At 42.4% G+C, this 14,679-nt stretch overlaps 1 protein-coding gene across 1 annotated transcript in view; it reads left to right on the top strand.

Moving 5' to 3' along the window:
* The window catches only part of PPP4R4 (protein phosphatase 4 regulatory subunit 4), a 106,640-nt gene that overhangs the window by 50,213 nt on the left and 41,748 nt on the right, over positions 1-14,679 (top strand). The window contains exons 3-5 of the mRNA XM_056850764.1: positions 119-221; positions 12,253-12,400; positions 13,244-13,317. Coding sequence (XP_056706742.1) covers positions 119-221; positions 12,253-12,400; positions 13,244-13,317 — 325 coding nt within the window. The remainder of the gene's footprint in view (positions 1-118; positions 222-12,252; positions 12,401-13,243; positions 13,318-14,679) is intronic.

Raw genomic sequence — 14,679 nt, 5'->3', positions numbered from 1 at the left:
TCAGCATGATTTCTAATCTTTTTGTGTTATAAATATGAGTGGTATCTGTTCATCTCTTTATTAAAACTGATCTGACTATAAAATGTTAAAACAACTGTGTTGTTTTTTGTTTGGTAAGTTCTGGTCAGGATATCCAGGGAACAAGTGTGGTTGCAAATCTACCAGTCTTGATGCGACAGAATCCTGCAGAGACGCTTCGGAGAGTTCTGCCAAAAGTGAGAGTAAGTTTAGTATGATTTATTTTGAATTATTTCTTTTGTGTTGATTAAAAAAGAAATATTGAGTATAGCTCACATTGCAGTCATGCCAGTAACAAAATTCCCAATGGTCTTAATGGCAGTGTTTTGGTCTTTCAATAATGAAAATAACCAAAGAACAAAATTATTCAGAATTGTATGAATTACTCATATATGGCAAGATAAGAGGTTGGATCCAATGGTGCCTTTAGGCGAGGGGAAGGGCATCCTCTATATCCATGAACACAAGTATACATTAACTAACACACCTTATGTAGAGTCATGCTATTAATCTGTCAAGGTCCATATTGTCTCATCAATGGTATGACTTTGTATAAGGCTCTAGGCCCATCCAGTTATTTCGTCTTTATGGGAGGAAGTAATCCCTTATATCAATTTTTGTATTCAATGATCTTATGTGTGTGTGTGTGCTGTCAAATCACAGCTGACGAATTGCGACTCTGTAGGATTTTCAAGGCAAGAGACTTTCGGAGGTGGTTTTCCATCGCCTGCCTCTGCGTAGGCTGAGAGAGTTCTGAGAGAACTGTGACTGGCCCAAGGTCACCCAGCAGGCTTCATGTGGAGGAGCGGGGAATCGAACCCGGTTCTCCAGATTAGAGTCCACCACTCTTAACCACAACGCCATGCAGGCTCTCACAGTGATCTTATCAGATGTTTTTGTGCTTTTAAACTATGTGCCTGTCTTCTGGAGACTAACTGATGGTCAACAAAAATGCCCCCTCCATGTCCTTACTGTTTCTAAAAGATTTGAATTAAACTCTGGCGAGGTACATGCCCACCTCTAGTAAGCCAATTTATCTGTAGACTTGCTGCCACTGTTAAATTTTGTTTTATATTTATTTATTTATTTGTGTTTGGGGTAACAAATGAAATTTAAAAATGATTTAAAAATGGTCAGTGTTGTCTACTCTGAATGGCAGTGGCTCTTCAGGGATTCAAGCAGAGGCCTTTCATATCATCTTCTACTTGATCCTCTTAACTGCAGATACAAAGGGATTGAACTTGGGATCTTCATTATGCAAAGCAGATGTTCTATTTTAGCATTTACTATTGTTTTATTTAGTACATTTTTCTCTTTCCCTCCTAAGGAGCTTAGGGTGGCATACATCATTTTCTCTCTCTCCTATTTTATTCTCGCAACAACCATGTGAGGTAGGCTAGGCTGAGAGAGAGTGACTGGCTCCAGTTCACCCATTGAGATTCATAGGATGGCAGGGATTATAACCTAGGACTTCAGTTCCTGGGCTGGCACTTTAATCACTGCGCCACACGGGCTCTCTACTAGGCTTGTGCATATCGATAAACCCGAACTGAAAATAAACCCAAAATTAGCCATTTCGGTAATTTTTCAGTTCAGGTTTACCGAATGCACAAACCTGGGGCTAAAGCTGAATAGGCAATTCCGGAAAAAGCTGAATTCAGGCCCTGGGGGGGGGGATTTTTCAGGGTAGAGCCCCCAAACTCACAGCGTAGTTTGAAGGAACTCTCCTTGCACGACCCGAAAAGTTTGGTGAAGATTGGATCCGATTTTATGGGGTCCGGAATGGGTCGCCCCCCCTCCATAGAGAAACATTGCAAACTTCGTAATATGTCTCTATAGAGGAGGGGGGAGACCTCTCCAGACCACATAAAATCGGACCCCTGACCCAGTCTTCACCAAACTTTGGAGGTCATGCAAAGAGAGTCCCTTCAAGCTACGCTGTGAATTTGGGGGATCTATCTCGAAAAATGCCCCCCCCCCAGGAGAATTTTAAAAATACTTACATTTTAGACTTGTAAGTAATGGCTGCCATCTCATTTTCCCATGGTTAATTACAGGGTTACAGTCAATCATGGGAAATTGAGTTTTCCCACGACTCTTAAGAAAGGAAGGAAGCGGCCATTACAAACTCTATGGAGGAGGGGGGCCAACCCATTCTGAATCCCATAAAATCGGATCCCCTGACCCAATCTTCACCAAACTTTGGCGTTCGTGTAAGGAGAGTCCCTTCAAGGTACGCTGCGAATTTGGGGGCTCTATCTCGAAAAATGACCCCCCAGGGCCGAATTGTTTTTTGGAAACCTGAAAACAAGCCGAATGCCCATATTTACTGGTATGGGTATTTGGCTTATTTCAGGTTTCCTGAAAAAAATAGGGCCCAATAAACCTGAACTCGAAATTTACCTTTTTTTTTTAAATTTGCACAACACTACTCTCTACCACTGAGCCACAGCCCCTATTTTTCCCATTTGAGGTAGAACTCTTGATGCTGTTCCTGATTGTCCCCCGATTGTCGGGATCAACTTTTGGGTTGGTGTAAAAGGTTGCAAGAAGGAATGGGATACTTCATCCCATCAGCAGTGTTCCCAGTCACAGTTCCTTGGATCCAACCCAAGGTTTCATGTGCTTGCTATTCAGGTGAGATTTTGTTTTGTTTGTTGCAAACTTGACAAGATGGCAGGATTTCATTTAATGGGATTCAGAGTGGGGTTTTCCCCTTTTAAATTGCAGGTGTGTGGGGCTCCAATTCTGACTGGGCTCATAGCATTGAGGGGAGGGGTTGTTAAAGTTTTCCCCCAGTACCATTTTTTCTGATATGAAACAACCCTGAGGGGCTACTCCTTGCCTTTTTGGGCCAAATGTGGTCAAATCAGGTCCTGCGTATCACCTTAGGATTTTCCGTTTGCTTTCAATGTGTAATTACATACTGAATGTCGAAGCTGCCATTCCAAGAGAAACATGGAGCTCTGTCTGTTATACCTTTTACTTTTTCACAGCAGCTGCGCACTGGGGAGTGGGAGTGGACATGTTCATGAAGGAGAGGGCTATCCATGGCTACTAGTAAAAATGGATACTAGTCTTGAAGCATACCTATTCTCTCCAGGAGCTTGCCTATTATATTAAGTGCCATGGAACACAGGCAGGACAATGCTGATGCAGTCGTCTTGTTTCTTGGCTTCCTAGAGGCACCTGGTTGGCCACTGTGTGAACAGACTGCTGGACTTGATGGACCTTGGTCTGATCCAACATGGCTTTTGTTATGACTGGGCTGGGAAAGACTAGACCAGGTTGGACTAGGCAAAGATTAAGCAAAGGGTCTATGGTAGCACACATGTGTATCTTGGATTGCAAACTGGGAGTATCCCCCTTGTTTGGATCAGTGACCTCTGGGGAGGTTTATGCCCCCACCTTTCTCCCCATTGAGGACCCAAAAGTAGCTTGCAACATTGTCCCCTTCTCCATTTTATCTTCACAACAATCCTGTGACGTAGGTCAGGCTGAGAGGATGTGGCTGGTCCAAGGTCACCCAGCCAGCTTCTATGGCGGAGAGGGATTCGAACCCGGATCTCCCAGATTCTCATCTGACATTCTAACAATTATAACATGCTGGCTCTCACTGCTTCATTGCCCCCACTTCCTCTCCTCCCCAAGTCATCCATCACCCTGAATCTGCTTCTTTAATGCATTTAGGGATCTGATTTCCTGTTCCAGCAAATGAACTGGTATTATTTTAGCATTGGAGCGACCCACCCTCCCCAATTCATAACAAATGTCTAGTTCCTTCCTTAGTCAAATTCGATTCCTGGATATTTCCTCCTCAATCTGACAGACGGGAAGCATTTAGATTTTGTTTTTAATCAAAGGAATGCTTCTCCTTTTTTTAGCTTTCTGCTGTGTGCTTGTCATCCACAAAAGGCTTTAATCAGCTGCTGTTAGTGCCTAGGTATGTGGCCTTCTAGTGAGGAAGCAGTGGGAGTTCTAATGATAATTTGCTCCTCTTTAATTGGTTGAGGATGTGTGTGGCATTTGCAATCCTGCTGATTGAAGTTCGGGAACACATCAGAACATTTGTTTGTTGCTTCTTCTTTGATTTAATTTTTGAATAAAGTGGCAATTTTCTAATTTAGCCTGAGGCCTCTTTAAGACTTGATAGTTCCAACACATTTTCCATCCTCCTCTTTCTTCCTGCGTTTCCCTGAATTATTTGATAGATTTTAAAGGTCAACCATAATAGTGACTGAGGAGGCTTTGGGGGAAGATCAAACACAGTGAAAAGGAGTAACAATTGTAAGTGCTTGCGAGAACCTCTGACTATCATTGCTAATAATTTGGGCTAATCTTGTGCACAGAATAATGACTCCGTTATTCTTATGTAGTGCAACGGTAGCAAATTATGCGGTTTGGTTTTCTCTTTTGAAATGGCAGTACGTGTAGGGAAACCTGGTATGTTCATAAACTACAGCTGTTTTACACACAATATTTTGCAGTAAGTATATTCCCTTGGACTACCAGCTAAACCACAAAAGAGTGTAAATCTTCCTGTCCCTTTGACTTTAAATTCACCTTCCCTCTCATCCATTCCCCTTAAGAACTACAAATTCTTGCAGTGCAATGGAAAGATTCACAGACTTTGGGAAGAGAATTTCACAGTCCTTTGGAAAAGTTAGAGAGTGAAGAAAGAGCTGAAGGACCATATGAGTACAACGTTCACTGCTACCCATAGCACCTGTGCAGGGGCATAATCCAGATTAGGCCCACAGTGCAGTGGTGAGTGGGTTTGATTTCCTCTGCAATAGTTTCTCCAACCAAAACTGACTTTCCTGGGCTGTTATTAGATCTGGAAGGAGGGGAAAGTCAGGCATAGAAAGGGTACCTACCTCATCCACTTCCAGGACATGGTGGAGAAGAAGAAGAAGAGTTGGTTTTTATACCCCGCTTTTCTCTACCTTTAAGGATTCTCAAAGCAGCTTACAACCACCTTCCCCTTCTCATAACAAACACCTTGTGAGATAGGTGAGGCTGGGAAAGTTCTGAGAGAACGGTGACTGGCCCAAGGTCACCTAGCAGGCTTCATGTGGAGGAGTGGGGTAACCAACCCAGTTCACCAGATTAGAGTCCGCCACTCATGTGGAGGAGTACGGAATCAAACCCGGTTCTCCAGATTAGAGTCCACCGCTATTAACCACTATACCATGCTGGTTAGGGCCCCTCAACATCCTGTGAGTGACTCTTTGGAAAGACCTGCTCATGGGCCTCCCATTGTTGAATTTGATCAGCAAGTATACATCTGGGGGAAAGGGTTAAATTGAATGTGATTCATTCATTGTAGAAAGGAAGAAGAGGTTCGTCTAACATCGTCCTTATGACAGGCAGTTTATTGGGTCAGGTGTCAGTTCTTGCTCATCCAAGGTGGGTTTGATTTAAATCAAATCAATTTAAATCACTAAGACTAGATTTTCATCATTTAAATCATTTTTCAGTAAGACTATATTTAAATCATGGTTTTCTACATAAACAGCATTCTCATGTTTAATTCAGGCCACTAGGCCTGGCATTTCCTTGTTGCAGTGTTTGCGTTTTGCACACATGCCTGCCTTACCCATAGGTAGAAGAACATTAAAATAGCCCCAAACTGGGCTTCTTTTGCAGCCTGCTGCCATTATAGGTTTTTTCCTCCAGGAAGAGAATAACATTATAAACCTCAGGCTATACGCACAAAGATCCCAAGACTTGAGGAGAATTCTGCTCAAAAGATTTCACTATCATTTTTACTGCTTGCCCCTCCCTCCTCACACCTAGCTCCTTGTGCAGATCTGTTCCACTCCAAATAATCTTCTATGCATTTAACTTCTTGAAATTTAGCACTTAAGAGGTAAGAGGTTGATACTGTGTACATAGATTTGCAAAGGAACAATGGGATTAACGTCTTTTTCTCAACTCCGTTTGTTTATTTTATAACATGTTTGCCGTGAAAAAGAGGCATGTTATCTCTGTAGACACAAATTCAGTTTTGAGAACTGTAACACTAAGCATCTGTGATAATATCTTCTAGATATAAAAATTGCCCAAAATAATCTGACAGAAACCTCCGGAAGAACATGGCATTGTGAATGGATTAATGGAATTCATTTACCAAAAAATGTAAACATTGCATCAATATACAGCCTCATGCTACATAATTAAAAATTAATCCTTATTTCCTTTGGACTATAATGTATCTCAAATAGAAAACCATCTTTAGATAGAGTTTTTCTCAAAAAGCATTTTATTTAAAAATTCGAAATAAAAAATGTGATTTTTAATTTAAAAAATCATTGATTTTTATCCACCCTTTGCACATCTCAACTAGGCTGGAGATTCCTAATCCTTAGCCTGAAGAAAGCTCTTATTTGTCTTTCCTATATGGTACGTCTCTGTGCTCTTCTGTCTCACTTGGCTTCCTGTGCTGCTTCTACCAGAACTGGAAGAGAATCTGAGCTGCACGAGGGAAACGGTTGAGCTTCATCCCATCCTCCCACCTGACTTTTTAATGGCAGGAGGCAGAGGAAGCAGCCAAGTCTTGGGACGTGTCTGCTATTAGTGGCAGTAGCAGTCGAGGCACCCTGGAACTATTTGGCACTTGCCTCCAGGGTTGGCACCTGTGACAAATGCCTTACAGAATCTAATAGGGAGACAGCCCCTTATTCTGGTTGCTTTCGTGTTGCCAGCCAGCCAGCTGGTATGTGGGAGGAGACTGGAAGGACAAGTTTAATGTGCATTGAACCAGGCACACAAACGGGAAGATTGCTTCTGCAATCTTGGAATTCATGCAGCTACCTACAAGCTACTTGTATATATTGACTCTTTTGACAAGATGGTTTCAGAGGCTCAGGGAAGCACTCCAAAGTCTGTAAAACTGTCATGTTGTATGTGATCTTCATTGGCTTGTTTTTCCAGAGACCATGGTTCTATGTCGAATGCAGGTTTGAAATCTTGGGTTTGGGAGTGTGTGATTTTGTTCCTATTGTGGGTGTGTGAAGTGCCGTCAAGTTGCAGCCAACTTATGGCGACTCCTTATGGGGTTCTCGAGGCAAGAGATGTTCAAAGATGGTTTGCCAGTGCCTTCCTCTGCATCGCAACCCTGGTATTCCTTGGTGGTCTCCCATCCAAATACTGACCCAGTTTAGCTTCCGAGATCTGACAAAATTGGGCTATACCTGGCTGCCTTCCCTCCTTGTTCTTATTACAGATTCTATAAATATATTTCACAGTGGGTAGCCGTGTTAGTCTGTTTGTAGTAGTCAAAAAGGGCAAGAGTCCAGTAGCACCTTAAAGACTAACAAAAATATTTTCTGGTAGGGTATGAGCTTTCGTGAGCCACAGCTCACTTCTTCAGATCTGAAGAAGTGAGCTGTGGCTCACGAAAGCTCATACCCTACCTATAAATATATTTACAGTGCATTCCTGAGATCTAAGGGTGAAAGCCCTTAGAAAGTCAGGAAGGCACCACGCCAGCGTCCGGCCCCCCTGCGCCGGCGTCCGGGCAGCTAATGCCAGCGTTAGTGGCCCGAACGCCGGTGGGAAGGCCCGGACGCTGGTCATGGGGTGCTGCTGCCGGCCTGGGACGCTGCCAGGGCCTTCTGACAGTGTCTGAATGCCGTCAAAGGCCGTGCCAGCGTCCTGGGAGGCGTTCCCGGGGCTTTATGGTGTTCTGGATGTGTTATGGCGCTGGGGCGGGGGCGTCTGTAGGCGGCCTCCAAAGCCCTTTCAGCCCGGGAATGCCCCTTTTTATTTTTGCAACCCTATTAGGGTTGCACGGATTTCTGGAGCCGAAACCTCCTTTGGAGGCAGCGGAGCCGCGTTGCCTCCTAACCCTGCACAGGCATTCCTCTCAGGAATGCACTGTAAAAGAGTTAAATGCCATTGTTTTTGTGCAGGTGAAGCCTGAGTTACATTCTTAGTGTTGCTAAATTTCCAAAGTCTGGTTTATTAATTTACTAGAGGCCCCCCCTTACGCCTCTCAACCACATAGCTCAATGCACTTGCAATATTTTAGAGGTGCTTGACCCCCATGTGCTCTGTGGGCTAATGACAAAAGTGGTATTTGGCCTTGTTCCCCCTCCCCCGAAGGTTAGTATTTTCAGTATTTTTTTGTTGGACGTCAAATTAACTATTCTTTAAAAGCAATCCAAGTTGGTTGATCAGAAGTTGACATATGTAAAAGTAGTTGCAGCTGTAGGGAAAAGTGGATGACTTAGGTACTTGCTTTTTGTTTTCTTTACAAACCATTCAAACAAGCCCCTTCTTCTCCATCTATGTAGCTCTAGCTGAGGCTTCGCTTCAGTTTGTAGGAAGACAGGGGCAGGAAAACTGCAGGGGGGAAGCCCCGTTGCCACTGCACTTTACCTGCAGCCACACCAGCAACAGGGAAACTGTAAAATCCTGTTCCCATGTGAAAGCCGCCTAATTCTCTAGAATGAGGATGAGTGTGGGCTCGTTCTCACATTGTAATACTGTGAGTCACATTTCCCAGCATATAGTTGTTATTGGTACAGAATTCTTCATCCAGATCTAAGATCAACATGAGATAGGGATTTCCCTAGGTATAGATGAGCTTCTTCAAAATATAATCTTCACAATGCACCTTAGGAAATGAAGAAGAAGAGTTGGTTTTTATACCCCGTTTTTCTCTACCTTTAAGGAGTCTCAAAGCGGCTTACAATTGCCTTCCCTTTTCCACAAGAGACACCTTGTGAGGTAGGTGGGACTGGGAGAGTTCTGAGAGAACTGTGACTGGACAAGGTCACCGAGCAGGCTTCATGTGGAGGAGTGGGGAATCAAACCCGATTCTCCAGATTAGTGTGCCCTAAACTTAAGATCTGCTGGTCCCACTGCAAAAAGCCCGCTGATCCTCCACAGAAAAATTTGAAGGTGCATCTTTTGAGACTCTCCTTCTGGGCAGGCTCTAACAACTTAAGAGGGGTTGTGGCCACCTGGAACTACGGTATGAGGGAAGGTGGGGTATAAATGTTTGAACAAATAAATAAACCCCCTGATTGGCAGTGCCACCTCACCATTCTCAGTGTCTCGATGTGTTTTCCAATAAGAAAGGGCCACATACTTGCTTTATGGCGTGAAGCCTAGGAATGTTTGCGGAAGTCAAAGGCAAAGCCTTGGTATGCATCCTTCCTTGACCACCAAAGAAAGCATGAATTGTAAAATAGTTAGTGTGCAGCTCATGGATAAGACACTAAAACTTATCGAAGCATGTGGGCACCATGATGAGTATACCCAAACTTATTTCCTTAAAGGTGAATAATTGTTTTTTTCAGTTCTTGTAAGTTATCCGGGCAGTGTGACCGTGGTCTTGGTATTTTCTTTCCTGACGTTTTGCCAGCCCCTGTGGCAGGCATCTTCAGAGGAGTAACACTGAAGGACAGTGTCTCTCCGTGTCAAGTATGTAGGAAGAGTAATATATAGTCTACAGTCCACAATGTGTGTGTGTTAAGTGCCGTCAAGTCGCTTCCGACTCATGGCGACCCTATGAATGAAAGTCCTCCAAAATGTCAGAATTAAATGTCAGGCTTGGCTTCCTGTCCTGAAAAACTCCAGACTAACAAAGATACAGTCCACAATAGCCATGCAGATTAGCTTTGGATTCCACATGTTAACAGATCACTTCAGGATACAATGGTTCCACATTAACATACCACACCCTCATTAGCACATTATCTTGATACTTACAGGACAATGACTTAGCTCAAAACCAACCCCCTTCTGACTATATACAGTATTACTCTTCCTACACACTTGACACGGAGACACACTGTCCTTCAGTGTTACTCCTCTGAAGATGCCAGCCACAGCTGCTGGCGAAACGTCAGGAAAGAAAACACCAAGACCACGGTAGCACCCCGGATAACCTACAAGAACCGATGAACTCTGACCGTGAAAGCCTTCAACAATTGTTTTTTTCCTTATAGCCATATGTGTAATTCTGGGTTGACATTTCCCTATTGAGCTGTCATGGCTTTTCATCTTGCATGGAGGAAATGACGAACACACTTTCTCTTCTTGCAACAGCTGTCAGCAAAATCCATAAGCCATGTTGATTATCTAGGACATCAAACATTTAAATTTTGTTCAATAAAATTCCTCCCAGGCACCGGTTTATCTAAATATCAGTTATCAGGTTGAGATGCAGTACCTGTTTGATTTTATGTGATCACTTTTGTGTACATTTGAAGGAATCTGACAGATGCATTGTTGGCTTTCTTTCCGAAAATATTCTATAAATTATTGCTTGCTTAAAATTTCATTTACTGGTTGGTTATGCATTTGAGCAGATTGTCTTTATTGACTTAAAACCAGGCTGGGTGCCTCAATTAAACTAGATCTGGTTATAAAAACTTTCTTTCTTTCTTTCTTTCTTTCTTTCTTTCTTTCTTTCTTTCTTTCTTTCTTTCTTTCTTTCTTTCTTTCTTTCTTTCTTTCTTTCTTTCTTTCTTTCTTTCTTTTTCTTTCAAAAAGCTTTTTCTGCATCAGTAATATAGAGAGGAAAGTTGCAAATTGTAATTTTAGAGCTGCTTTCCAGGTCTTTATTACATTCATATTTTTAATTCTGACATAATACATACATTAAAATGAGTTCTATTTAAATTATAGTAACAGATTCATACTGTACATAGGGAAAGATAATGTGTTTGCAAGGCTAACAAAGAAATGCTGCAGTAAATAATTGGTACACAATATTTCTGTTCATTTCAATCTTTGTCACACTAATTTTTAATGCACCTGAACATATGTCAGTTCTCTAATGACTAGCCTGTGGAACCCTTACACATGATGTGGTATCATGGTTAGAGGGCTGAAATGGACTGGGGAGATGTTAGTCCAAATTCCTACTCAGGGATGATACCTCTTGGGTGAACATGGGCCAGTCACTTTTGCTCAACTTAGCCAATCTCCCCAGTGCTATTGTGAGGATAAAATGGAGGAGGAAGGGTTTATTTATTTGAAAACATTTTGGATAAAAATGTGACGATAGACTTATGTTTTGTAGAGCCTTTGGGGATGTTCCAGAGTTTCTCACCATGCAAAGGCACATTGCCCCCACCCACTGAATCCATATTAGTGGATTAGTGGCAGGGGGGATTACCCACTGTTAGGAAGCAACACAGGCACTGCAACATTGCCTTCAGCCATTTTTCCCCATAGGAGTCAGCGGTAACCATTAATCTATATTTCAAAAATAAAGGTGTGAACTGAAGGCCCCTATTTCAAGAAGATCCTTGCTCCTGATTAGGCCATTGTTCGTAGGCCTTTTATGCATGGCTGTTTCCTTGCGGTCACCCCGCCGAATGCTTTGGGGCTTTGCCTTGAGTATGCATGCATTTTCTGACTGTCAGAGGTTGCCTCGCTCTCCCTGTGTGTTTCCGCACATTTTGCCTGGGTTTTCTGGATGCTGGCTAAAAACAAATGCAGAAAATGCGGGCAAAACTTGCAGAAACGCGTAGGAGAGCGAGGTGACCTCTGACGGTTGGGAAATGCATGCATCATCAAGGCAAAGCCCCAAAGTAGTTGGCAGGGTGACCACAAGGAAACAGCCATGCATAAATGACCGTAGAAGTAGCATATCCCGCTGAAGTAGCATTTCAGAGTGTGCTTTGGGCTGCTGTGAGAAGGAGGAATCGGCAAAAATCCCCACCCCCTTTTTTCCTGTAGAAATCTAGACAGGATCCAAGCCAGTTAGATATCCCTTGGCTTTTAAGAATGGACAGAGGTTATCTGGACACTTTTACCATATGGCAATGGAAGTAAGGCCACCTGAGCTCTCAGCTTGTTTGACTGGCTTGTCAACAAGAGTGGTGCTGTGTCAGTCATCTTGAATGTCAAGATGGCACCTGAAACAGGTGACCAAATCCAGTATAGCCAAATCTGTATTTTGCAGGCCTATGGCCCAATCCGAAATGGTTGCACTGTTAGATTCTATTTGATAACACATTTTCAGAAAAACCTCTGGGCATATTTTCGGCAAGGAACTCCTCAGAGCTAGTCAGGCAGCATTTGGAGGGCAGAGTGGGGTATGGCACCGTTTTCAGACGCCGCCTTCCTTATTCTTCTGCCTCACTATATAGTTTATCTGTCACAGATGAGTTTTGACCTAGCTATGCCCTTATATTCTGCAATGGTTGAATCTGCCTTTGGTATCTGTGAATCTCATCCTTTTGCTTAAATCTCTTTCTGATCACACAGGAGGTCCTGCCTGTTGCAGGGGTGGAAATGCAGTTAACAGCTGCTGTTTCATTTTTGACTATTCTACAAGAGGAGTCAATATCCATCCATACTTACACCCACTCCCTCCTACACATCATTCTACAGAATCTGGAGCACAGAGACGCAGGTCAGGAGCATGACAAGCTGCTGATTTCTTAGCTTGCTATGCTTTTTTGTTTGCTCAGTGACAAACTATTTAAAGCAGTGCATGCACCGAGAAATAAAAAATAAAGTAAACCGGCTCTACAGTGTGGGCTCGCCAGCTGATTGTGCTTTATGAAGCACACGCTATGCAGTATTGCTGTTGATTAGCTGTAATTTTCTTTCATCTTGATTTAAATACATTAGAGCGTGAAGGGCCTTAGCTTAAACTCAATGTCTGTACTCCCATTTAGTCCACTGTTGTCTGGGTTGAGGTCCAGAGAACAGTGCATTCAATCTGCAGATTTCGAGCAGGTCTCATGCCATTGTCTTCGGAGTGCCAGCTGCCCTGATTTTGTTAGAATAGTGCAAAGAAACACTATGCCCTAGATCAAGAAGCAGCCTGGCAAAGACATGGAACTGTCCCAGATTGAACAATTATGGAAAACCTCATTCGTCTGGGCGGGCGGGGGAGGGCTACTGGAGGGGAGGGGAAGGGAGGGCAGGAAGTTTGAAAATAGTCTGTTAAAATGTATATTATTTAAACTATGCTGTTGCATTAGATATATGAACCCAATGTGGGAGTAGAGGGGAACTCACACAAAGAATTGGGACAATCAGGAAATTTAAATGATAGTCTGCTAAAATTACCATTAAAGCTCAATTCCATCCAGCCCTTTTCCAATCAAAACATGCAATTGATGATTTTTTAAAAAAGCCTTATAGTTGTGTCATTTAAGAATTGTGGAGTGAGGCTGTAACTGAAAGGAGCTGATGTTATAACATTCACATGCAAACATATGTATATATGATCCATTGTGCCTTGCAGGTGTCAGTAATGCGTGGCTGGAAACCCTTCTTGCTGCAATAGAAGCTTTGCCAAAAGAAACCATCAGACACGAGGTAATGCTTTTCTCCTTTGATAGGCGCAATCCAGCTGTGTTCATAAGGGAGCATGAATATAGTTTGTTCCAAGTGTTTTCACTTAACATAGAGGAGCTACAGTAAATGAAAACAAAAGTATTTCTAAAACCCTACCTCTGTAGGTAGGGGTAATAGTGTTCTAAAATTACATGTTTGGGTTGTTTGTTGTTTATTTGGTTATTGTGCAATCAAAGTATAATTTATTTTATTTATATAGGTGGTCAATCTGGCTTTAGTGTGATTGTCTTAATATAGTGTTTTCTTAAATTAGCTTGTTGCTGCTGTTCTAATGTTTTTCTTGTACATTTCAATCCAAAAAGGAAAAAGGGCTTTATAAATATGTGTGTGTGTGTGTATGTGTGTATACACACAGATATATTAGTATGTCATTTTAGCAGAAGTTTGATGGCATCAATAGAAACAGAGTAACTGATAAAAAAATCCAGCATTAATTTTGCAAGCAAAAAAAAGGCTTAAATAAAAGCTGAGGTTCTTTTTGCTTTAGCTGTAGTACTTAAGGTATTCTGAAATAATGAATTTGATGGCTACAAAATGCGCACTATCTACTGGGCTTCAGAGTAGAGATCAGTATAGTTTAGTGACAGAGGGTAATCTAAGAAGTCTCTGCTTCAAATCTCATCTCAGCCCTGAACTCACAAGATTGCCCTAGGCAAACTACTGTTAGTCACTTTCATCATTCATTTGAGGCACTGATATGGCTGGGTTTACTTAGAGGATGTCTCATTAATGGAGCAAATGAGGAAAAGCTGTTTTTGAAAGATACCAAAAGAAGAGAAGAAATATTCTTATAAAATATAGCCACAACAACTAGGAAGACAGGTTGATGTCAAAGTGCTGTGTAGAAGTGGCAATGTTCTCCCTACTCTGGTCTGAACAAATGGGCCAAGGCAAACGTGCCCTGGTCCTTGAAGTCTCTCTGGGCCCTGGGAGAAGGGAGCCCCTTTCATCCTCATAAATCTAAATAAACAGGTGTTCTTCAGATGTTCTCCATGCCACATGGTAGCTGCTTATCTGTACGGAAGAAAAAGAGATTAATGAACCAAAAACTGTACTAAATTGTGTATGTACCGTTGTACAACAGTCAGAATTAAAAAAAAAAAGCAGTAGAGGATTCTTCATGAATCCAGAAGACCAGCTAATTCAAAACACCAAGTTCTGGATGAGAAGGATCCCAAGATGAAAGAATGCAATTTACTTGGCCCAACACAGGGATATTAGACATCTAGATATTAAATAGCCTCCCAATTTTAGCAATTTCATCCATGCTGCAAATATAGGAGTTTTAAGGAAGGCCTAGAGAGCTGAATTTGCTCAGCTTGC

Source organism: Euleptes europaea, chromosome 6 (genome assembly GCF_029931775.1).
Source record: "Euleptes europaea isolate rEulEur1 chromosome 6, rEulEur1.hap1, whole genome shotgun sequence".
Classification (NCBI taxonomy): Eukaryota; Metazoa; Chordata; class Lepidosauria; order Squamata; family Sphaerodactylidae; genus Euleptes; species Euleptes europaea.
Note: the sequence above shows the minus strand (reverse complement) of the source record. Positions and strands in the feature narration are given on the sequence as shown.